The 21170-nt window shown below is 50.9% G+C and overlaps 8 protein-coding genes across 8 annotated transcripts; 2 read left to right on the forward strand and 6 right to left on the reverse strand.

Annotated features, from left to right (window-relative positions):
• Nucleotides 1-445: 445 nt before the first annotated feature.
• BCR38DRAFT_342367 (putative fatty acid binding protein) lies at nucleotides 446-936 on the reverse strand (the record flags this gene model as incomplete). The annotated part of the gene is made up of 3 exons (XM_040855941.1): nucleotides 446-595; nucleotides 707-774; nucleotides 843-936. 3 exons carry the CDS (start codon nucleotides 934-936, stop codon nucleotides 446-448), a joined length of 312 nt encoding a protein of 103 aa, XP_040716709.1.
• Nucleotides 937-2174: 1238 nt separating this feature from the next.
• Nucleotides 2175-4312, forward strand: BCR38DRAFT_433130 (uncharacterized protein). Its single transcript, XM_040860229.1, has 3 exons — nucleotides 2175-2763; nucleotides 3002-3778; nucleotides 3831-4312. The coding sequence occupies exons 1-3, from the start codon at nucleotides 2647-2649 to the stop codon at nucleotides 4050-4052; spliced, it is 1116 nt and encodes a 371-aa protein (XP_040716710.1). The 5' UTR covers nucleotides 2175-2646; the 3' UTR covers nucleotides 4053-4312.
• On the reverse strand, nucleotides 4312-6097 carry BCR38DRAFT_433133 (actin cytoskeleton-regulatory complex protein END3-domain-containing protein). The gene is made up of 3 exons (XM_040860230.1): nucleotides 5628-6097; nucleotides 5327-5561; nucleotides 4312-5250 (listed from the first exon to the last, which is right to left on the reverse strand). Exons 1-3 carry the CDS (start codon nucleotides 5862-5864, stop codon nucleotides 4523-4525), a joined length of 1200 nt encoding a protein of 399 aa, XP_040716711.1. The 5' UTR covers nucleotides 5865-6097; the 3' UTR covers nucleotides 4312-4522.
• Nucleotides 6098-6246: 149 nt separating this feature from the next.
• Nucleotides 6247-7854, reverse strand: BCR38DRAFT_465957 (uncharacterized protein). The gene is made up of 3 exons (XM_040862716.1): nucleotides 7311-7854; nucleotides 6972-7243; nucleotides 6247-6931 (listed from the first exon to the last, which is right to left on the reverse strand). Exons 1-3 carry the CDS (start codon nucleotides 7569-7571, stop codon nucleotides 6430-6432), a joined length of 1035 nt encoding a protein of 344 aa, XP_040716712.1. The 5' UTR covers nucleotides 7572-7854; the 3' UTR covers nucleotides 6247-6429.
• Nucleotides 7855-8600: 746 nt separating this feature from the next.
• BCR38DRAFT_484974 (uncharacterized protein) lies at nucleotides 8601-10799 on the reverse strand (the record flags this gene model as incomplete). Its single annotated transcript, XM_040863818.1, has 1 exon — nucleotides 8601-10799. The coding sequence occupies one exon, from the start codon at nucleotides 10797-10799 to the stop codon at nucleotides 8601-8603; it is 2199 nt and encodes a 732-aa protein (XP_040716713.1).
• A 2604-nt stretch (nucleotides 10800-13403) lies between these two features.
• Nucleotides 13404-14405, reverse strand: BCR38DRAFT_484975 (dual specificity phosphatase; the record flags this gene model as incomplete). The annotated part of the gene is made up of 1 exon (XM_040863819.1): nucleotides 13404-14405. One exon carries the CDS (start codon nucleotides 14403-14405, stop codon nucleotides 13404-13406), a length of 1002 nt encoding a protein of 333 aa, XP_040716714.1.
• Nucleotides 14406-15269: 864 nt separating this feature from the next.
• BCR38DRAFT_457687 (Spo7-like protein-domain-containing protein) lies at nucleotides 15270-16583 on the reverse strand (the record flags this gene model as incomplete). The annotated part of the gene is made up of 2 exons (XM_040862065.1): nucleotides 15270-15291; nucleotides 15358-16583. The coding sequence occupies 2 exons, from the start codon at nucleotides 16581-16583 to the stop codon at nucleotides 15270-15272; spliced, it is 1248 nt and encodes a 415-aa protein (XP_040716715.1).
• A 2253-nt stretch (nucleotides 16584-18836) lies between these two features.
• BCR38DRAFT_433144 (Alpha/Beta hydrolase protein) lies at nucleotides 18837-21116 on the forward strand. The gene is made up of 3 exons (XM_040860231.1): nucleotides 18837-19118; nucleotides 19233-19366; nucleotides 19427-21116. Exons 2-3 carry the CDS (start codon nucleotides 19319-19321, stop codon nucleotides 20786-20788), a joined length of 1410 nt encoding a protein of 469 aa, XP_040716716.1. The 5' UTR covers nucleotides 18837-19118; nucleotides 19233-19318; the 3' UTR covers nucleotides 20789-21116.
• Nucleotides 21117-21170: the final 54 nt, after the last annotated feature.

The following is a 21170-nucleotide window of genomic DNA, read 5'->3' on the forward strand; positions in this document are numbered from 1 at the left end:
ATGTTGGAAGCAAGAATTCGCCTAGTATCCAGAACGATGAAAGTATAAGTAGGCTGTTGGAGTGACTAAGGGGACTGGACTGGTATCAAAACATAATATAAGCGAATGGGCAAAAAAAGGTGATCAATCTCCACGCAAGTTTCCGACAAGTGATTATTTCAATGTTCGAGACACTATATCTATGTGTTCATGGCGTTAAAGGCCACTTTAATTTGGATTAGTTGGTGCTGGGAACACAACACACGTCACTTGTTCCTTGTTGCTAATTGTTTGGTGTGCCACTGATATGAACATAATCTCGCCCGACCTAGAATTGATCGTACAACACCTCTGAATGCTTGCGCAAACCATGTCTGCTCAGTTTCTCCACAGATCTCCCGTAGACCAAGCATGTAATGCCTATGCTCGCGCGTGTGTTCCTTGCCTGACTGGCGCAGGGCATGCCTTACGCGCCCACGGTTTCGGGCTCCTTGTTGGCGTCGTATCCGTATGTGGTCTTGCTCTTCTCGATCAGGGCGACGTAGCGCTCCTGCGCTGTCTCGGCTGAGATGCCCTCGTCGACCACCTTTTGCCAGGCGTTCTTCTTGGCTTTGCCCTGTACGTTGTGGATTTGGCGTTAGTATATGTGCTCTATATAAAGGGTTTGCAAGAGAGGTAGACTATGGGGTGTGGGGGGGTTGGGGTAAGAATGAGACTGGCGACTGACCTTCAGGTCAAACATGCCGGGGGCGGGAGCCTTGCTGATGTCCTCACCGGTGGCGACCTTGTACAGAGCTGTGAGGTAATAGTGTCAGTTTGGGGGCTGTTAATGGACGACAGCGATGGCAATGGAGATGACGTACCATACATCTCCAGCAGGTCATCGTTGGTGGGCTTCTCGGTCAACTTCTTGGAGTCGACGACAGCCTTCTGGAATGCTTCGCTTTGTGCCACCATCTTGACGGTTTTATGGGGAGATGGACAGAGTTTGAGTGTTGATGATTGTATAAGTGAATTCGAGAAAAGTGTGAGGCTCGAGATGCTCGCGTTTATGTAGTTGTTGAATACCCAGACGGGAGTACAGGCTGATCCGCTTTCATATGTGTTGAGGAAACGCGGGGTTGTTCTTGCACATGGCGATATGGTGGGGCACCAAGATGAGCTCTTTCCGCGCAAGTGATTGGCTCGCTCTACGCCATCAGGGGCTGCACTTGCAGGTAGCTTCCACTGAAGGTCACAAGCTTGCTCTGACAGCTGGTGTTCTGACTCCATCTCGACGATTTTTGGGTTCAAGCTTGGCATTTACTTGAGCAGCCAGCTTGTTCGAAGCTAAAGAAATAGGTTTTGATGGCTGATCCTGACCAAGCCTAATAAGTGCGGAGGATTACGCCACCGGATATCCACATTGCTATAAATCATTGTCATTCCGGACAGTCAGCATTCTTTGCATGGAATTTGTCGACAGAAGTCAACTTGAACACTGAAATCAACACGTGAGATGTTAGCCAATCTTTGAGGTGGCTGCTGCAGTTCCCACGTTGCTGCATATGCACAAGGCAATGCCTAGGCAACAAGTCGCGAGGTTGCGATAGGCAGCTGCTGAAGTATGTGATCTCGGTCTCTCACTGGCGTTGGCTTAGACAGAGGAATTGACTCAATTTTCAAAGCCGTTCTGGCACCACACATTATTGCCAGTTCGAGCTTATCCTAACTTGGTAACATGTCTACTTTGAGCCACCCCCACTCCACGTAGACCAACGCGGTTAGCCATTTGACTTGTTACACCTTCGGGACCGAAATTGTGGTCCTCTCCAAGGCTGTTTATGCTTCAAGGGCTTCTATTCACAACTGCGTAATTGCCCATCCGGGAGGCTTAAAGACCGATATGTCGCAGCCAATATCGCCAGTGTATCCAACCGGCCTAGTGGGAGGTAGAGTGCAGGTTGCGACTGAAAGATGTCGCCAAAACCGGGTTGTATTTGCACGGAAACGGACACCATTTGGTCAAGCAAAGTCCCGAACCAGCTTCATGGCAAAGCACTCCACTGTTAGCCAGGAGTGTAGAGCCATGTCCTTTGACATCCTGTTGGGATTCGGACTCGGACATGGACAGAGCTCAAGTTGAAAGACCGGCCTCGCAAGGGGGAATGCCGCTCAGGCTGATCCACCAATTTGTAAACATGTAATTAATGAGTAGTGATGATTAGGTTGTACGCCTTTGTGAAACGGGTTTTTTCATCCCAAAATCTAGCTTCTCTTCATACTCAGGACCCTTGCTGCAGCAGAGGCGTTGTAGTGAGCCGCGCCGGACGCCTCGGGTTTCCGTTCGAGACGCAAAACATTGGTTGGTGCTTTTGCTTCCCTTCCCATGTCCTACCAACCGATGACCTGACATTATAAAAGCTTGAGTACCCTCCTCTCGCCATTCACTAGTCTTTAGACTTGCACTTCTTGTCCCCCCACGATTGTATCGCGTAGGCCAAAAACCGTCTTTTTCTCCCCCGGGGCGCGATTCTTCCAGCTTAACAATTTGGTATTTCCCGCTGCTGGTCTTGACAGTCGAAGCTCCTGATCCCACGGAACGATTTCAGGACTAACACTGAAACTGGGTGTGCCGGACTTTGCCAACAAACCAACACAACATCAAAACAGAAGCAAAACGACATCATGACGCAAACCATCGTGGTCTTGGGCGGTGCCTATGCCGGTATCGAAATTTCACACAGACTTCTCAAGTACACACGGAATTCAGTCAAGGATCTCAAAGTTATTCTTGTTTCCAAGGTAGGCCCATTTGCTTGTTATCTAAGGTTTAAGAGGCCCCCAGCGTCATAATGGAGTCTGCACAAGCTTCAACAGCCAATGAAGCTGTGAGCATGGCAGTTCAGACCCGCTCATATTGGGAGGTGCACCTTGCCTGTGAGAGCTCGTGTGGCATACCTTATATAGGGCCACGACGAACTTGTGGTTGTTGGCCGGTGCTCCGCAACACTGTCGTACAAAATGCTAAAACTGTGAACAGAACAGCCACTTATACTGGAATATGGCCTCCGTCCGCGCCATCGTGCCAGGCGTGTTGACGGAGGAGCAGATCAGTGCCTCCATTGAGACGGGCTTCTCCAAATATCCTGCTGAAGCCTTCGAGTTCATCGTCGGCTCCGCTGAAAGCTCAGACTTGGATGCTAAAACCGTCACCATCGCAACAGCTAACGGCGAGCGCACCCTAAACTATGATCACCTGGTCCTGGCGACTGGCTCCCGCACCGTCGATGACCAGGTCCCATGGAAGGGTAATGGCACCAATGAACAGATTCAGGCCATGCTGCGCGATACCCAACAGAAGGTTGCCGCAGCGAAGCACATTGTGGTCGCCGGTGCTGGTGCGACTGGCGTAGAGACGGCCGGTGAGCTCCGGTACGAATACAAAGACAAGGAGGTCGTTCTTCTGTCCGCGGACCCGCAGATCCTTGGCGGAGACGTCATTGCTGGGAATGCGGCGAGTGAACTGAAGAAGCTCGGCGTCACGATCAAGACGAGTGCTAGAGTGGTTGGCCACAACGTAACTGCGGATGGGCAGACGGAGGTCACGCTCGAGAACGGAGAGAAGATCACTACGGATCTGTACTTGCCCACGATGGGCATGCGGGCCAACTCGGAGTATCTGCCCGCCAAGGTCAAGAAGGAGCATGACTTCGTCGACGTAGATGAGTTTTACCGGGTGAAGAACGTGGAGAACGTATGGGCGGCTGGCGATATCGCATGGTCTCCCAGGGGAAGTTTCGTGGCCACGCAAAAGCAAGTGAGTCTACCTCCTTTGAAACCCACCATCGGGTTAAGTTGACAATAGCTAGGCCGGCGGTGTAGCCAAGAATCTTGATCTTATCCTCCACGGCAAGGCCCCTATACCCGTCAAGCTGCTGCCCGTTGACCCATTCCTTTGTGCGACGGGCCGCGGTCGTGGCGCCGGTCGTATCAATGGGTTCAAGGTCTTCTCGCTCATGGTGTACATGATCAAGGGCAAGACGCTAGGCACTAATCATCTACCCGGTTACATTGACGGAAGCTCATTTTAGGTCTAGCAACTCTTCGAGGGCAAGGTGTTCGATTGAAACGGCAGTCGATGTGGAATCGATACGGGGTAGTGAATTTGTCCCAAAAGCAGCATTGGTTGTTGGTGTGCCCAAGTACTCTTGTATGGTGTAAAGAACCATGACGTGGAAGCGGGGAGGTGTTGAGTATCATTTGTATAGATACCCTGCCCCTTGTGTTTTGATTCCTGCTGACTAACAATATCCAATGGCGAGACTAATAAAATATGCTTCCTTGCGCCCACCAGTGTCCTTGTTCAATGTTGACTGACTTCGATTTAAGCCCAAACGCCACACGCGGTACTTATGACTTGTTTACAATACTCTCAAAGTATTTCTACATCTCTATGATCATTGTCAATATCACAGGTCCGCAGGTCCGCAAAGTTGCTGATATACATAACGTCGCATTACACCCGCTTATAATGTGATGATAGTCTCCCTCTTCAACCCATTCATCTCCCACCTTTCTCATTATCAATCTCCCTCCTGAGCTGATCCAGAACCTGCATCCTGGAGCTCAAATGCGCCTCCAACCCATCAACCTGCTCCTTGACCGTCTGCAAGTCATCCGAAACCCCCCTCAAGCCAGCCCCCACGTTCGCCTTCCCTGTGCCCTCCTCGAGTTCCCGCAGCTCCTTCCGCTTGTAATCCAGCAACTGCTCAAGCTCCCGTTTGACGAGCGCCGGCTTGCTATCTCGCTTGCCACCTGATTTCCGAGTCGCAATCTCCTCCACCTTCGCCATCTTGTCCTCGAGCTCCTGCAACTGCTTCTTGAGACGCACCTCCTCCCAATCATCCGTCTTAGCCGTGCTGAAATCCGTTCCCGTGCTCTTGAAGCCGCCCCGCCCCAGCCGCGTCAGGTACTGATCGCCGAACTTGGCCTTGCGGCCGGTGCTCGTCGTCTCGTCGGCTTTGGCGGCCCAGCGCGAGGCCGCCGACGCGTTGCGGCGGCTGTCGAGCTGGTAGTCAATTTGATTGCGCTCGAAGGAGGAGCGGAGCGAGGCGGGCACCGTACGCGGGATTCGATAGCCTTCGTGTCGGTTGTTGAGTATGTGGAGGAAGGCGAGACAGGCGTCTTTGTTGATAGTCGAGGAAGCCGAGGGGTTGACCAGATTCCAGGCCGACCGGATGTCCGTGTCGGGCACGTCGAGGGATTCGTAGAGATCTTCGAGGGCGTTGACTTGCAGGAGCGTATGGTTGTTAGTAGACTGAAAATGAGGAAAATCGTAATTGTATGTAGTGGGGGGGGGACTCACAGGACATTTCCCCCCTCATGTCTCTGTTCTCCTGGTATATCGATTCGTACTTGGCCTTGTCCTTCGGGTTCATGTACCAGTCGAAGCCATCCTTCAGGCCGGGCGAGTCGGGGTCATCCTCCACCTGTTCGAATTGCACTTGCTTACCCGACAATGCGCGATTCGCTTGGACAAGGTGCGCTTTGGATTCGGGAACGAGCCAGTCGGGTATTGCAGCGGGCACATCAGCGTATTCCTTGACTCTCTGTTAGCATGGCCCGGCCCCGCCGACGGGGGTTTGGTCGTAGAGGTTTCAACGGACTCCATTGACTATGTCGAAGATGATGCGCATGGCCACACAGAACTCCTCAAAATCCAAGTTCCCGTCGTTGTCGACGTCGGCGACATCCCATACCCGCTCCAGCTGGTCGTCGCGCAGCCCGCTGTTCTTCAGCAGCGGCGCTGCCATCTCGCCTGTGAGGAACTTGCCGCCATTGGTTCTCGTGCTGAAGATATTCCAATATGTCTCGATTTCCTGCGCTTCGATTCGGGGCGCCATGGCGACGGATGGAGATGGAGTCGCGGATGTGGTATGTAGTGGACGATGGGGGGACGATAGCTCGAGGGAAGTAGCTGGGAGAGCTGGGAACTGACGTCTGTCGGGCGTGGCTGAGCACGGGCCTAGACTTGATGGTGTCTAGCAACGTCTAGTTGGAATATACAGCGTATCACAGAGACCAATTTCACGTGAACCTCATGTTATAATATGCTATGATGTAGAGGTGGTGTTCATACACGTTGGGCCATTCTACCAAACTACCGAAGGGAAGCTTAGACAGCACGGTGTGATTATACAGTATATATGATTGTCGATACGGTAATGCTTTCGATTGGCTAAACTCACTCGAGCACTTAGAGATTGGGATGTGACATCTTCAATCCACAGATCAGTTATCATATGAGCCGGCAACGGCATTAAGCACTGCAACTAACAAAGGTCGAGTCTTTGGCTTATTGCTTTCAACACAACCTACCCGAGGTTCCCAAGTGGTCCAGAGCATCCTACAATTCCCACCCAGCAGTTTCGTAATCCTCCCAACAGAACACAAGTCCTGAGAGCTGACTCAAAGGAGGCCACTTGCCACTTGATCTCCTCCTCCCTTTGTGGGGTCTTCATACAGCCTGGCAGCGCTGGTTCCGGGAAACAGAACTTGGGCAGCTGGTGACTTGTCATCAGCTGCAAAGTCAACGTTCTTGGCCTTTCCAGCTGTGTCTATCTTCAACTGCAACGAACGCCGTGCTGGGTCCGGGGTTGCCGTTGCAAATCCGCTCTCCAGGGTGACATTTTCGATCTTGCCTTCGGTGCCAGTGATGATCCAATGGGTCCCCACGTTTTCATCCGCTGACTTGATCTTGCGGAAAGGTATGGATGTTGCTGCAGCAGTTTTGAGTGGGTCTTGCACGAGGATGTGGTCGGTTGCTGTCTTGGGATAGGCCGGGTTCGGGGCTTTGCCGTTCCAGCCATCCATCAGTTTTATCGTCGTATATTGAGTCTTGAGCGGTCCTCGGACATCGGCGAAGTCACCAAGGACGTAGGTAAAGACATGAAGAACTGGCAGATAAAACCTTTGCATCTTCCTGTCGCGGAGCTGGTCTCGTCTTTTACTCATGTCCAAAGTAGATGGTGAACGCATTGCCACCACTGTTGAATTCAGGGTAATATTCCGCTCCCTTGGACCACAAGTCCACGGCAAATGTGCTTGGAAAAGCAACTACACTGGAGCTCGTCACTCGACCGATAAATCCGCTTAAAGGGAGGCTCTTGACCATTTGAACCAGGGGATCAGGTCGAGATTGCAAGCCAACCAACGTTTTCATACTGTTGTCTGAGGTCATCCTGGCCAATCTCATTGCTTGATCAACGTTCGATCCGAGGGGCTTCTCCAAAAAGATATCGTTTTTTCTTTTCTAGGGTAGGCCTTGTGAGGTCAAAGTGCTTGCCCACCTCGACGCTGACAACGATGATGCCAACGTTCGGGTCGTTGGCAATATCTTCTGCATCTCCGTACACTCTGGTGTCCGCAAGGAGTCCATGTGCGTCGATTGATCTCTTTGCAAACTCGACGGTGGGGTTTGAAACGGCAAAGATCGTGTAGTCTGGCAGGCCTTGGATCGATGCGGGATGAGCAATGACTCTCCAAGTTCCAGGCGCCATTGAGGCTTTACTGGCGCCCAACCCAATGATTCCAACCAGGATAGGAGACATGGTGAGAAGCTATGATCTGAGTGAATTCGACGTAGGCCAATACTCTTTCTCAAAGAAGCAACACAGGCCTCCATGTCAGAGCACAGTCGACTTTTATACCCACGTTAGTGTATCAGCGGTTTTCTTTCAGCACATTCACCACGCATTCAGCCAACTATTCAAGCCGAAGGATTCTGCAGAGTATCACAAGTTCACACGATACTTCTGTGAGAACTCCGTGGAACTCCAGCCGATACCTTGACCTCGCCGCTTACGGGATCCGGAGACTTGCTTGAATTTCGGCGCCAGTGCTGACCATCCCGACCAGGGCCGGATGCTGCGCAAGACTTCTCACCTGAGTGGTATCTTTCTCCCGAACTGTACCATTTCAAAGTTAGACATTGCATCAAGACATGATAACAGCGAGGGAACCGGACAACATGTCTCCTCTTCGTCATCGAACCCCTGCTGGATGTCCTTTTTGGTCAGCCCCTCACGACTCGTGGCGCACTGATAACATTAAAGAAGCCTGGGCTTACCGGCTTAAAGAACATATAAGTTCTGGGCTTAATAGCAACAGCAGTAGGGTATTGATTATACATGACCTGAACTAATCACAGGCTTCTTGTGATATATCTGCTGCTTTTGGGGAGAGAGACATGGAAGGACTTGTTAGTGATGTGGCCAGATGGTGCGAGAGCCTGGATAGGGTTGTGTTGGCTGTGATTTTGGAGTCATGATCACTAAGTACAGGTACGTGTATCTATGATTGACAACTTCCTGGTTACAGTTGTGTCATCATACATTTGGTCAAGTTAGTTCGCTTTTCACGGCAGAACTTGAAAACTTCAGATCCTAGAAGCCATCGAATTGCTCAACTACCACAAAATACGGATATGCTACCCAGTGTACCCTGGTTCATCTACTAAAGCAGGACGGAATCATCAGATTGCACAAGAATGCGTGTTCTTATCAACTCCAACCCCAGAACAGCATGTTTCCCTTTTTCACTGCCGGCATGCTGTACTTGGATCCGTGATGTCCATGTCATCATCGTGGTCGGGGCGCTCCACCTTTCAGGGAATATTTTTCGCCTTTTTCCTTTGGTTTCTTTCTTCCTGATAGATTAAATGACTTGTCGCTCTTATGGTCATCTCGTGGCACCTGAATCTCCTTCTCCCACCCCTCGCTGTCCTCTTGTGCGAGGTTTCTCGCATAATTCCGTTTTTCTTTCTGTTTGTCCCGTGTCTGCCTCGTAGTCGTAGGAATCCGATCCGGCTGCCGTGGTTTCTTTTGATTGTGAGCTTGAAACTCGGATCCTTGTTCTTGGTCACCAGAGCCGGAAACTTGCTCCTGGCACTCGACAGCAGATTCCTTGCTGTCTTGTGAGTCGCTTCCCTTGGCACCAGACACCTGACTGACTTCGGAGTGGCTTCCCTGGACACCAGGCCCCTGATCAACTTCAGAGTGGCCTCCATCGGCAACAGGTACCCGATTGCCCCTCGAGTGGTTTGCTTTTGCGCCGGACCCCCGATTGTGTTCCAAGTGGCTTGCCTCGACACCAGGTTCATGGTAGGCTCTGGAGTGGCTTCCTTTGGTAGTAGTCGCCCGATTAGCTCTCGCTTGTTCCTTCGACCGTTTGCTCACTTTCGCAAGAGCTAGCCTTCCTGTGATAGTCGTCGGCCGTGGAGCTCCCGCTTGTATTACTTGAGTAGTGGCCTGACTAGCTCTCGAGCATCTTTCTTCGGCATTGGATTTCTGAGTTTGTTCCCAATCGCTTTCTTCGTCGAGAGGCTCTTCTTCGCTATGAGGCTCCTGGGTCACTTTCAAGCCGTTTTCTTCACCGTGAGACTCTGGATTGCCTTGCAAGTCAATTCTTTCGACATGAGACTGTTGAATTACCTGCAAGCCATTTTCTTCGTCACGATACACCCGATTGCCTTGAAGCACGACCCCTTCGGCATCAGACTCCTGAATTTCTTGCAAGTTGTTTTCAAAGTCCAGGGCCTCCTGTAGCCGAGTTTCGGGGGTTGACTCGTCGTCTACAAAGGGAATGTGTAAGGGCCAGCTGAGCGGCTTCGTGTTCGCCCAGCCAAGGACATTGTTCTTGATATAACACAGACCCATCTTGTCCAGGAAGTGAGCGGCGTGGTGCATCTGGCGGTGCGCGATCAAAGGGGGCAACACGGGCTCATGGCCTTTGTAGTCTTCTGGTAGGGTGATCTCATAGCCTTGTGTATCGAATAAGTGCTTGCAGCAATAATTCCAGTCTTCCGCGTTTGCATGGAGATGTCGATGTTTCCATAGAAAGCTGTCGCGTTCCGAGTAGTTGAGTCCGAGCTTTCTCAGTGCGGTATTGAACGAGCCTTCGGCCTGGGTCATGATGAGGAGTATGATGGCTTGGGGTGCGTATGACATTGCTCGCCAAGAGTCTATTGGCTGAGGAGGACCGACTTCATGCCTCGGTTCGATAGAGGAGCTGTCTTCATGCACTGATTCGCCAGAGGACCAGTCTTCGCATGCTGATCCGACAGAGGAACTGCCTTCATGCTCTGATTGGATAGAGAACCAGTCTTCATACGCTGGCTCGACAGGGCAGTCTGATTCGGTAGCCCAGTGTTCATATTCCGATTCAACAGAGTGGCTGTCTGCACGCTCCAATTTAATATAGGGCCTGATTTCATGCTCTGGTTCGAAAGAGGGGCTTTCTTCATGCGATGATATCTGGAGAACACGACGACGTGTGTACATGTCTGAGGTCCATTTTTGATGATAGTGTTTATATTCGTCTTCATTGATCTCTCCGTCGCTCTCTACTGGGTACAACAGGAGACCAGGCCGACGTATGCACCTCCTTTGATTCCGTTTCGGATGATGGGTAGAAATTCTATGTCTCTTACGTATCCATGGGTGAATGGCATGGTATTCGGGCTCCCTTTCCGTGGTCCAACTGTCGTTCTCTGTTGGGTACAAGGGGTAGACTTTATCCTCGTCTTCAATGGCCATATAGTCGTCTCTGTCTTTTCGGTAGGAGATGTTATCTTCTGTCCTAAAAGGGGTACGGTATGTTAGCTGGTTAAGCTTACCTGTGGCTATTGCGTTGTTGGCCATCTCGATGTGAGCCGTTTCAGTGTTGGCGCTTTTCGTCTTAGCCACACCACCACTGGGACCTGCGACTTCCTCCTTCTCAACCGGTATATCCATTTCGATGTCGGTCATTATGCTGTTGACACGGAACCGGAAGGCCATTTCTGGGGCGAACAGTAAATTTCTGATTCGGGAAGAGTCAGGGTTTGATAGTTGATGCGTTGACTGTGGCGACGTCGTGAGAAGGCCGGGGCAAGCCTGTGTGTGGGTGTATGCTACAGCAGCAGGACCTTGATTATCAAGATGGTGAGACGGAGAATGTGAAATGCTGAAGAAAATCCCTGTTGGTCAAGGGTAGACGCGTTGTTGAGCTGGAAATCGCGTCTTAGATAGCGGGATGAAAGGTTATTATTGGGACGTAGAGAGGAATGTACAGCATCTCACGGAGGCAGATACTTGGGTCATGAGTATATGAAACCTGCCTTCACCGCGGAAAGCACTCTCTGAAGACTGAGTGAAGAACTGAACAAGCCGAGTAGAGTAATGACAGCGCCAAAGAGGAATCTACCATAGAAAATCCGCGAAGAAGGAGCAGGACTAAATCCACGGTATGTGACTAGTCCATCATTTGGCGGACATGGTAATTTTCCGTGTCAAGCTGGCAGTAGGCTTGGGGGGTGGCGACGAGATTTTAAGGGCGTTGGTGTCTACATGTTGAGAAGACAGGCGAAGTTGATTTTGAGCTGACGATTCTGACTCCTGGGGGGTTTATCACCAAATTCGTTGATAGCGTGCCTTCCGTCTCTTTTCCCAGCATTGATTTCCCGCTCTTTAGGGAAGGAGGAGACTTTCTTTTCTTTTTTAGACAACCTTTTGTATCTTTATCAGGTCAAAACTGTGTATCTTGCGGAAGAATCACACCCCATGGCTGGTCTTCACTTGTCAAACAACACAACCCCAGGTTTCTTATAAATTCCAAGAGTGTCTGATAATAGGTTTGGTCATGTCCCCTTCCCAAAAACTAATTCTTCCGCAAGCTCCATGGCTCCAAACATGCTACACCCGCTGAGTTTTCTTGGGACGGATCCCTCTGAGGAGTTTCGAGTGCCCCAGCAGCTACGACAATACTTGCAGGGCAAATAAAGTCCCAAGCATCAATAGTCTGTGTCCAAAGTTGGTGTTTTATCTAATGATCTCGAGACTTCACTCGAGAAGTGGCAGGATGTGTCTGAACGAATTTCTGTAACGACTCGAGGCACTATTCATATGACACATAACTAAGACGCGAGAGAGTATATCATCTAGAATACAGCAGTCAGTGCAACAACTCGAGAGGAAATGTGCAAAGGGGGGACAGAAGAATGGATGGAACCAGGAGAACCAAGCTCAGGGGCAAAGACCCAAAGCAAGACCTAAGGCAAGCAAGAGATTAACGGGAGGGTAGCAGAGCTGAAATCAGAAGTAATATGTTCTTGGAGGATATGTGGAAGATGTATATTTGGGGAACTAAAGTGCTGTTGCAAGAATATGACCTTGTCCCCCTGGAATTAAAGTGGCAAATGACTTGGAATGCTTATGTCCACGGAGTACCTTCCAGTTGAACCAGCAGATCGTAAAAGACTATTGATAATAGGTGATTCATAGTTATACGCCTGTTGTATGCCTACATTGATCATCTTCGAAACTGTCATTTGTCATGGTGGATTAGTTTCGAAGCCAATTTGGCCTCTACTCTTTGGGAACCCCGTTGCGGGAACATTGTTGAACACTTTATCACTTCTATGCTGCAGAGACTGGGAAGGCACGAGTTTGGATGTGTCCAGACATTTATCTTGGAAATCATGTGGGTGTACATATCCGCACATAGCTGGGACAAGCTGCAGCTAGCAGATCTCCAGTATTTCAACTCTCTGTAGTCATATCAGAGTTCTGCAGTGACGACCCCCAATCAACACCCACGTACTATAATTCGCTATACTTAGAAGTTGACTTGATCGAGGAAATGCCATGCGCAGGGCAAGGTGACAGGCCGCAAGGACACTGAAGTCCGCAGCCATCCTTTCTCTAGTCTAAACCAAAAACCAAGCATTCTACTGCCTACTCCTTGGGTTCCGACTTGGAGTCGAAGCTATTATAGCTCTTGTGGGACACAGATCAGATCTGGGGCTACGGCTAATCTGTTTTCCCGTCGTTGTAAGCCTACCTAACCATTGACCCGCCCCGAAAGCTCGTTGAGTATGGCCTTATGTAGTAGCCAACTGTGTTTCAACGGGGATGACAACAATGCCCGTCAGGGTCTGTCATAGAGGGAAGTAGAGAGGCAGACAACCCGACGCCTTGGTATATCTAGATATGGCAGCTCGGTGGTCCACCTGATGTCTTAACGGACGGCATCATTTAGACTTCGCCACTGGGAAAAATCAAGCATCACCCCGCATTGAGATTTCGACTAATCTTTTGATCAGATGACATGCTCGGATCGAACGAGGTACGGAGATAAAACAAAAACAAAGTATTCAGAGTGTGACCCATGGAGAAGCAGAAAATTGATCTGCAGTGATCCTCGCTGCTCGAACTCGTGAGAGGCCACGAGTATATGTACTGAAACAAGGGTATCCTCCTTGAAACGCCAGATGACCATGAACCTAGCAGTTTTGTCGCAGTCAAACCCTTCCTGGTGTTGAATGTCCATGCCACAAAAGAACCAACCGTAAACTCCAAGCCATGCGATGCGATGCCTCCTATGCAGTCCTTTACGGTGGTTTCTCAATCCTCACCCATGACGTCATCCTTGGTGCTGTCCTGGAATGGAGCCCAGTCAGCGCGACCAACGTAGCGATCTATGTCGTACAAGAACGAGCCTGTTCCTGCCATGGCTTCATCGTCGTTGCTCATGGTGTCATCAAAGCGTCGTTTTGACTTTTTGGCAGATGTGAGTGTGGCGGTGATCTGGGGCACGGCTATCTGGAATTTATGTACTGTACGCTGGGCCGTGAGAATATCCTCGTACGTCTTCAGCAGATACTTCATTTCTTCGTCGATACTAATGCAGAAGCGGCGGAAGGTGACGAACTGGCTGGCGCGGACCAGGTCAAGGCCAAAGATGGACATCAGGTAGGCGATGACAAGGCCGGCCGATCGGTCATTGCCGGTCTCGCAGAACACGAGAACCTTGCCTCGTCTAAAGTTGGTCTTGTCAATAACCATACGACCATCCTGTACTTGCTGAGACCAGTCGGAGACTGCCTGCTCATGGTAGATGCGCAAGAGGTGGTTGTTGATTTTGCGAATGGCATCAGGAAATGCACGAATCAGCTCCTGGTTCCCCGATACGTCGATGTGCTCTGCCTCAATGCCCAGCTCCTGAGCTACTCTGCCCACTGCCATGAGCCGGAACTGAGCCATGCGCGAGTCTCGTGCGGCCAGAAGCATCGTGATGCCATTAGCCTGCAGCCACTCCTTGTCTCGCGCGATATTTGAAGGGCCTAAGTAAAGCCAGTCGGTGATTTGTTGTGCCTTGCGTCGGTGTTCATAGTTCCAGTTGCATCCCGAGTCGTGTGCGGTCTGAGCCTTGCCTTGGGTAATAATGGCAAGATCTTGAGCACTGAGAGATAGCGGATCGATGCTATTGTATGCGGGCACGACTTGGATGGGCTGATTAGAGTTTGCCAGTGGTGGTGCCGGGATCAGAATGGCTGGTGGACTGGGCGGCCTTGCGCTGTATGGGGCCGTAGGGACTGCTGTGACGGGGACAGAGCTGGTGGACATTTTGCCGTTGTGAAAATACAAGGTCATGATCCAGAAGGTCGATGCCGAAGGTCGACGGGATCAAATAGAGACGTGGAGCGTGCCAGGTAGTTGGTCGGTTAGCTGTGATGAGAAGGAAATGCGACAGAAGCCGCTTCTGGGTCTAGGCAAGCTGGGTAGATGCAAGTTGGTTAGAAAGTCAACAAGATGCATCCTTGGTAGAAGATTGCAAACGCCTGAAATCCCCAGAGCTGGAGGTCAAGTAGGGCCGGGGTTGTTGTTACCATGGGTAAACCCTCGCGGTGTCGGCTGCAAAAGACGGGATTTGTCGCCAAATACGTTCAATTTGGGTTCCCAGAGGTCTCATCCCCGGATCTGACATGGTGATTTAAAGTTGAATGGAAGCTCCGCCTCTCCCCAGGCTTCAATCTTATATCCGGCTGGCTTACTTAAGTACCTAAGTACACAGCTAGGCTCGAGCGTTTTTCTTAGTGGGGCGACTGCCATTACGACTTCGAGGTAGGGGCCACCACGCAGCCAATTCAGGGACCAGTCCAACCGATTGACTTCGATAGCAGCTACATGGATGGCATTTGAGGCGAGCCGACAATTCAATGATCAGACGCCCGAGTTCAACAATTCCAACGTTTTCCAGCCAGACTTTCCCGCTCGATCGTCCCGTGACGACTAGCTCCGACACTGGCAATTCGAGGCTAAGTGCTAGGTAGAGGTGCAGCATGAAGTGGATTATTCCGGAAAGGTCATCACAGGCATTAAAGAGGACCTAAGCTTGAAAAAAGGACTTAATCTTTTTCGAAGTCCAAAACAATGCCTGATTATTCCGCTACTCTATCAAAGTACGCCGCGTCCGTCGAATCGCTGTCCCTAAGGCGATACGCTGGGGCGCCTAGGCGACTTGTTCCTTAATGTTCGCCCGCTACCTTCGCCTCCTGAGCCCGACACTGAATCAAACCCAGACGTGCTGATATTGCTTTCTCTAGCAAGTGGTGACGGGAAATCCGGCGTTAAAGATCGCGAATCACCTGGACGCTTGGTTCTCGTCGAGCCCTGCTTCTTGCGCCTTTTATCTGACGAGTTGGATGCAGTGCTGGCTTTCCTGCTGAAAAAACAGTCCTCCACCTCAATCGTAGGCGTGGGACTGCGTGACGAGCCTGCCGATGTGCTGCCGCGACGGACACTGCCGCTCCTTGCTCGCTTGTGGTCCTTGAGAATCTGCGAGGGTCGATGGTGTAGTGTCTTCTCGTCGCCAGGTAAAGTGACATGCAATTTTGCTTCCACGCGTCGCCGTCCCGGAAGCCACCAGAACCAGCGACTCTGCCGTTTCGCGATTTCTCTGTCGCGCTGTCGTAGCTTTTTACGTAGCAAGGCCCTACGCTCGTTCTCCCGTTCCCAGTACTCGCTTCTGTACAGTTCCCAGTTCTCCCGGAATGTCGGCGAGAATGGCTTCGCCAGCAATAGGAGCTTGACATAGTCTCCCCCGGGTGCAAGATCTTCCTCGTGGCCTCCTTTCTCTTCATCGGTGTTGGCGAAAGGAAGTGGCGGATGTTCTCGGTGCGTCAAGTTGAGTTCTTTCTCAACTTCACGAAGAATCGACGGATCCACGAACCGATACTGGCCTGCCGTGCCGGAGAATGCGCCGTATGTAAAGAAGAAGCCGATGGTTGAGACCACCTCGACCCACCAGTGCCTCTTGATGATAACTAATTTGCAGTTGAACCCTCGCAAGCCCCTGTTGGATATGCCAAACCATCTTCGCGGCCATCGTATACCACGATCCCATATGCCCGTGCCCCATACCAAAAGGGCTGTTACAACGCCACTGATGAAACACACTTTCTCCGTCATGTCTACAACCCAGTATACCGACCCTCCCACACCATTGCCATCCTCGCGGGGCGCGAAAAAGAGCCCATATCCGAATACCAGCAGCCAGACGGAAAGCAAGCTAAGGAAGAACGTATGTTTGCGCCGACGCGTACGCAGGTCGAGATATTGGGCGCGCAGCGACGCCTCGAGGATCAGCATGTTGAGATAGATCATAGAAGGCGAGCTCGGTGTGTGGTTCAGTGGGTCGCCCGGTTTGACGGAACCTATTGGGCTCGTCCCCGTTGGCGGCGGTTTGGCGTTGGCGCTGGGCTGCGGCGCCCCTTTGACAATAGAGTCGACGGAGTCTGCCATTTTGAGGCAATGCGTGTCGTACGTACGACGTTACCCGAAATCGTCTGTTGCTGAGGACGACGTCGTCCGCGTCAGCGATGCGATAGTCTTTATTGGTGCATTCGTACAGAATGATAAGGACTACGCAGGTGTGGGAAACAGTTGGAGGTATTCGTGGAGATCGAACGGATGGTTGCGTCTAGACAGAAGGAGTTCACGTCATTGTTTGAATCGACCCAGTTGAAGAGCCCCCGGTACGATCAGCAGCCCATATTTTTCCATCTTGGCCATAGCGCAAGCTCCCCTGTAATCTCAAGGGCTAGCCCCGAGTCAACTGTTGGGATTATTCAGAGCAGCAGAAGGATTAATTGCAACGATTTTGCACTTTACTCAAGTGGTGTTCGCCCACTACATTGATCTCTGCTCGATAGCACGTATTAGGGTTGACCATAGTTGCAGTTTGAATTGGCACTCCTTGAGATGGAAGTTGTCATATCTCGTTTGCTTCCCTGCACTATTTGGCTTCCGCGCTATTTCGTGCATCCTACCCGTGACCCATGCCTCGTCTTCTAGGTTAGACCGAAGTTTGAGTCCAGGTGCATCCATCCTGAACGAGGTGAGGTTCAGATTTCAACTGACACTGATACCTATTCATTTTCATGGCTTGTAGCGGAAACATGTGCACATCGTTGCATTGTAGAAATCTCAATAGGGAAGATCCTCGTCCGTCCTGCTTTTCTTGCGTACAGTTTGACAACTGCAATGCAATCTACGTCGTCAGCTTGCGTAACACCTCGGAGGTTTCCACCCAAGAGAGGGGTGACCAGAGACGGACCAAGCCACAGCATGGTTGTTACAGTGGAAAACCGCGTCGACTTGCATGATAAGGCACGCACTTGATATCCCCTTAGCAGATTGATGATTCAGCTTTGTTTGTGTGTCTTACAATCTGCGTACACGTCATGGCATCAGTTGACCCATCTTTGCTTCTGGTTCGATGGTATATTCCCGTGCTGTTCTGCCCTGAGAAACCCGAATATAGATATATAGCGTTGGATCTTCATATTTTCGAATTTCATCAGCACGACCCTTTTAACCCCAATTGGCAGTTCTTTCGAACCTCTCCTTGCAAATGCAATTTGAAGCCATGCCTCCAGTCGAAGAACTGCAAGAGATACTGTCATCTGAGAAGCCAGGGCTCAACTTCGGTACGCACAAGAGACAGCAGGTCTCCACACCGATATCCATCTCACTAGAACCGGATTCTCGAGACAGACTCCCAAGCGGATTTCATCCATGCAAAAAGACGAGGTTGCAGTGACAATAAACCATGGAAACTTCAAACGGAGCCTCTGTACCCACCGAACTGAACTCGAATATTTGCACCCGTCAACGACCCAAACCATCACACGGTAATATACCACAACGTTCGGCCGGGTCTCACCTAGGTTTGAACTGAGTTCCCTCAAATATGGACCGGTCCTCTACACGACAAGTCAGAGCCTGAGGGGGCCAAAAAATGGCGCACCGCTAAGGCGACGGTGGACCACATGGTCGAGACAAAGCTGACGTGGTGCTATTTTATTTCCAAGTTCAGCGATTTCTGGGTCACTGGTATAACAAGCATAAATATCTGATCCATATTCGAGAGTCTGGGGTAAAGTGGAGACTGCACTGCCGGATCTTGGATCTGCAAGTGAGTTCCTTCAACGCGATGGATCGGTTCGCTGGAACTGTGACGGTTTTATTTTTGCTGTAATCAAATGTTTATGTTCGAGTTGGAAGTTTTGGATAATGGCATTCTTTTCTGCTATTGAAAGTCCAACACGTCATGAACTGTACTGTAGAATGTGAAACCCGTATCTCTCGTCTGGAGAAACGGGAAGAGTAACTTTAGTACCTTTGCAGCTGTATTTACATGAGTGTGTACTTCCTTGCCTGAGATGCGCGAGCAAATGAGCAAATATAGGTGCAACGTTCTTCATAAAGCTGGCGAAGACCGCTTGTGAAGCCGGGCATATCGATTGCGACAATGTGGGAATGGCTGTCTAAATAAAGCACAGCAAACACTCGTCGAAATGTATACCAGATTCGTCCCATGGCCAAGGTTCTGCTGACAGAAGGTTACAAGAGGGTCCAAGCATGGAAAGCGCCCGTAGCCAAATGGAGTTTTAAGTTGCGCAGGACGACAGGAACGGAGAGATTCTAAGGCCCGATCACAGAGATTGCAGGGTAAAAGCGGGCTTCGCCTGGTCTTAAATCCGCGAATTCCGTCAAGTCCGCACAGCCCACGTCAATGATACGCTTGATTCCTCCTCTTCCTCCTACACGGCCAATCCGAAAGCGAGCGCATTCGGTGCGGGCGATCTGTCCTTCAGATTTTCACGGCGAGTCAATTCGCTTGGTCCCATGAATGTATCGATCATAGAAGCTTAGTCGGGGAGGGGTTTACATAAACTCCACGTACACGTAGTGTGCTTCTGCCTATATCAGCTTGTCGCCCTCTCAGGTGGCTCGGCCATAAGTAGGCGCGTTCCTTCCCACCACCTTCAGTCGGTATGCTCAAGACTCCTTTCTCCTCATTAATACCGCCGAGGAAACTTGTCCCAGTTGTTTTAAGATTCCAGACATACACCCCTGCGACGTCCCGGGCTAACATGTCGACCGAAGCGGCTGTTCCTAGGACAGGCCAGCAGTCCCCGCTGGCTTCCCAGAGAGCAAAAGAACAACACGAACAGGCCCAAAAGCAACGCGGAATGCCTCCATTCTTTCCCCTCGGCTACAAGGATGCGATCCACCAATGGGTACGCCAAGCGCAAGGTGCTGGTCTCTGCTTGGTAGTCTGAGCTGACACCGGGAAACAGTGGACGAGCGTCACGCCGACGGTTGCGGAGAGGAACGTGATCTCTTGCATACCTTATCTCCGAGAAGCCATTGCCAACAGTACAGTTCCTCTAGACAATGTGCCCTCAGCAGACCACCCGCGCGCCATCGAAACGTCGACCAAGATAGACCCTTTTGGTCCCAGGGTTTGGCGGTCAACCATGGTTGAGCTATCCGGCAAGAACAGAGCTCTAAACGAGTTCTCGGTTGAGCGCGTCGGCGAGCCGGTTGACGATACGTTGGTCATGCTTCATGGTTACGGAGCTGGCCTGGGGTTTTTCTACAAGAACTTCGAGAGCATAACCCGCTCAAAAGGATGGAAGCTATACGCTCTCGATATGCTCGGAATGGGTAACTCGACACGGCCACCGTTCAAGATTCACGCAAAAGACCAAGTTGGAAAGGTCAAAGAAGCCGAAGACTGGTTCATCGATGCACTGGAGGAATGGCGAAAACTGCGCAAGCTGGAGAAATTCACTCTACTCGGCCATTCACTGGGGGGCTACCTGGCCGTATCGTACGCTCTCAAGTATCCTGGGCACCTAAATAAGCTTATCCTGGCCTCGCCTGTGGGCATTCCCGAAGATCCCTACGCTGTCAATGCCGACATGCCTGAGCCGGAAGAATCGACTTTCCAGGATGAGTTCACCCGAGACCAACGAGCAATCACCAAGGGATCTGACCGCAACAACATGGACGTTCAGAACAAGGTCAACCAGGCCGGTGTGAATCCGCCGCAGAAGCGCCCATACCCTGGCTGGCTCGTTTGGTTATGGGATGCCAATATCTCACCCTTCAGTATCGTTCGCTTGACAGGTCCTCTGGGTCCAAGATTTGTATCGGGCTGGACTTCACGCAGATTCAATCATCTCCCTACCGTGGAAGCTCAGACACTGCATGATTATGCCTACTCGCTTTTCCGGCAACGAGGCAGTGGTGAATATGCACTCCCATACATTCTTGCACCAGGCGCACATGCGCGTAGGCCAGTGATCAACAGGATACAAGGCGTCGGCCGGCAGGTGGTACAACCGGCAACTGAGACTTCACCCGCGATGAAAGAGACTGGCTTCCCAGTTGTGTTCATGTATGGCGAGAATGATTGGATGGATGTGGCGGGGGGGCTTGCTTCTGAGGAGAAATTGAAGCAAGCAAAGGTGAAGGCATTGTTGAATTCTACCGATGAGGAGAAGCGGAATGAGAATGGTGCTGCGAGGGTCATCATCATCAAGAAAGCAGGTCATCACCTTTACCTCGACAATCCTGACGAGTTCAATAGCGTCATGAAAGATGAGTTGGAGGAGACGAGGAGACATACGCTTCGGGATAGGGCGAAGGCATGAGATAATATGTATTTGGTTGGGTCACGAGTAACTCGGGTGTGCATGCATTACGACGGCGTTCCGGACATGGATTAGAGGCAGATAGGATCATGGGCTCAGCAGTAGGGAGTGTAGATTATAGAGGACGGACAGAAGAGAAACCGCGCCTGAGTATGGCTTGGGTCCTCCCGCTCATGACTTGTGGCATCACAATGCAGATTATATAGAGTGGGCTGGCTTGTAGTAATAAGATATAATTAGTGGTTGTCAAGACTGTCATTAAGAAGCTGCCGACATACGGTCTTCTGAGTTCAGCATGTATGTTTTTTGGTGCACTAGATCGATGATGGATCACGTATGTGGCAGCAGTAGAACAATTTGTTTGCTAGTTGCTTGACCAATA

Source organism: Pseudomassariella vexata, assembly GCF_002105095.1.
Source record: "Pseudomassariella vexata strain CBS 129021 chromosome Unknown BCR38scaffold_6, whole genome shotgun sequence".
Classification (NCBI taxonomy): Eukaryota; Fungi; Ascomycota; class Sordariomycetes; order Amphisphaeriales; family Pseudomassariaceae; genus Pseudomassariella; species Pseudomassariella vexata.

Excerpts from the sequence above, each read along its gene's own strand:
- BCR38DRAFT_433144 (XM_040860231.1), top strand. The coding sequence starts at position 19,319 with ATGCCTCCATTCTTTCCCCTCGGCTACAAGGATGCGATCCACCAATGG. Across the intron at positions 19,367-19,426 it reads AGGATGCGATCCACCAATGG|TGGACGAGCGTCACGCCGAC; the intron begins GTACGCCAAGCG and ends ACCGGGAAACAG.
- BCR38DRAFT_433133 (XM_040860230.1), bottom strand. The coding sequence starts at position 5,864 with ATGGCGCCCCGAATCGAAGCGCAGGAAATCGAGACATATTGGAATATC. Across the intron at positions 5,562-5,627 it reads TCTTCGACATAGTCAATGGA|GAATACGCTGATGTGCCCGC; the intron begins GTCCGTTGAAAC and ends CAGAGAGTCAAG. Across the intron at positions 5,251-5,326 it reads CATGAGGGGGGAAATGTCCT|TCAACGCCCTCGAAGATCTC; the intron begins GTGAGTCCCCCC and ends CGCTCCTGCAAG.
- BCR38DRAFT_433130 (XM_040860229.1), top strand. The coding sequence starts at position 2,647 with ATGACGCAAACCATCGTGGTCTTGGGCGGTGCCTATGCCGGTATCGAA. Across the intron at positions 2,764-3,001 it reads AAGTTATTCTTGTTTCCAAG|AACAGCCACTTATACTGGAA; the intron begins GTAGGCCCATTT and ends AACTGTGAACAG. Across the intron at positions 3,779-3,830 it reads TCGTGGCCACGCAAAAGCAA|GCCGGCGGTGTAGCCAAGAA; the intron begins GTGAGTCTACCT and ends GACAATAGCTAG.
- BCR38DRAFT_465957 (XM_040862716.1), bottom strand. The coding sequence starts at position 7,571 with ATGTCTCCTATCCTGGTTGGAATCATTGGGTTGGGCGCCAGTAAAGCC. Across the intron at positions 7,244-7,310 it reads TCATCGTTGTCAGCGTCGAG|CCCCTCGGATCGAACGTTGA; the intron begins GTGGGCAAGCAC and ends TTTTTGGAGAAG. Across the intron at positions 6,932-6,971 it reads ACCATCTACTTTGGACATGA|GTTTTATCTGCCAGTTCTTC; the intron begins GTAAAAGACGAG and ends GAAGATGCAAAG.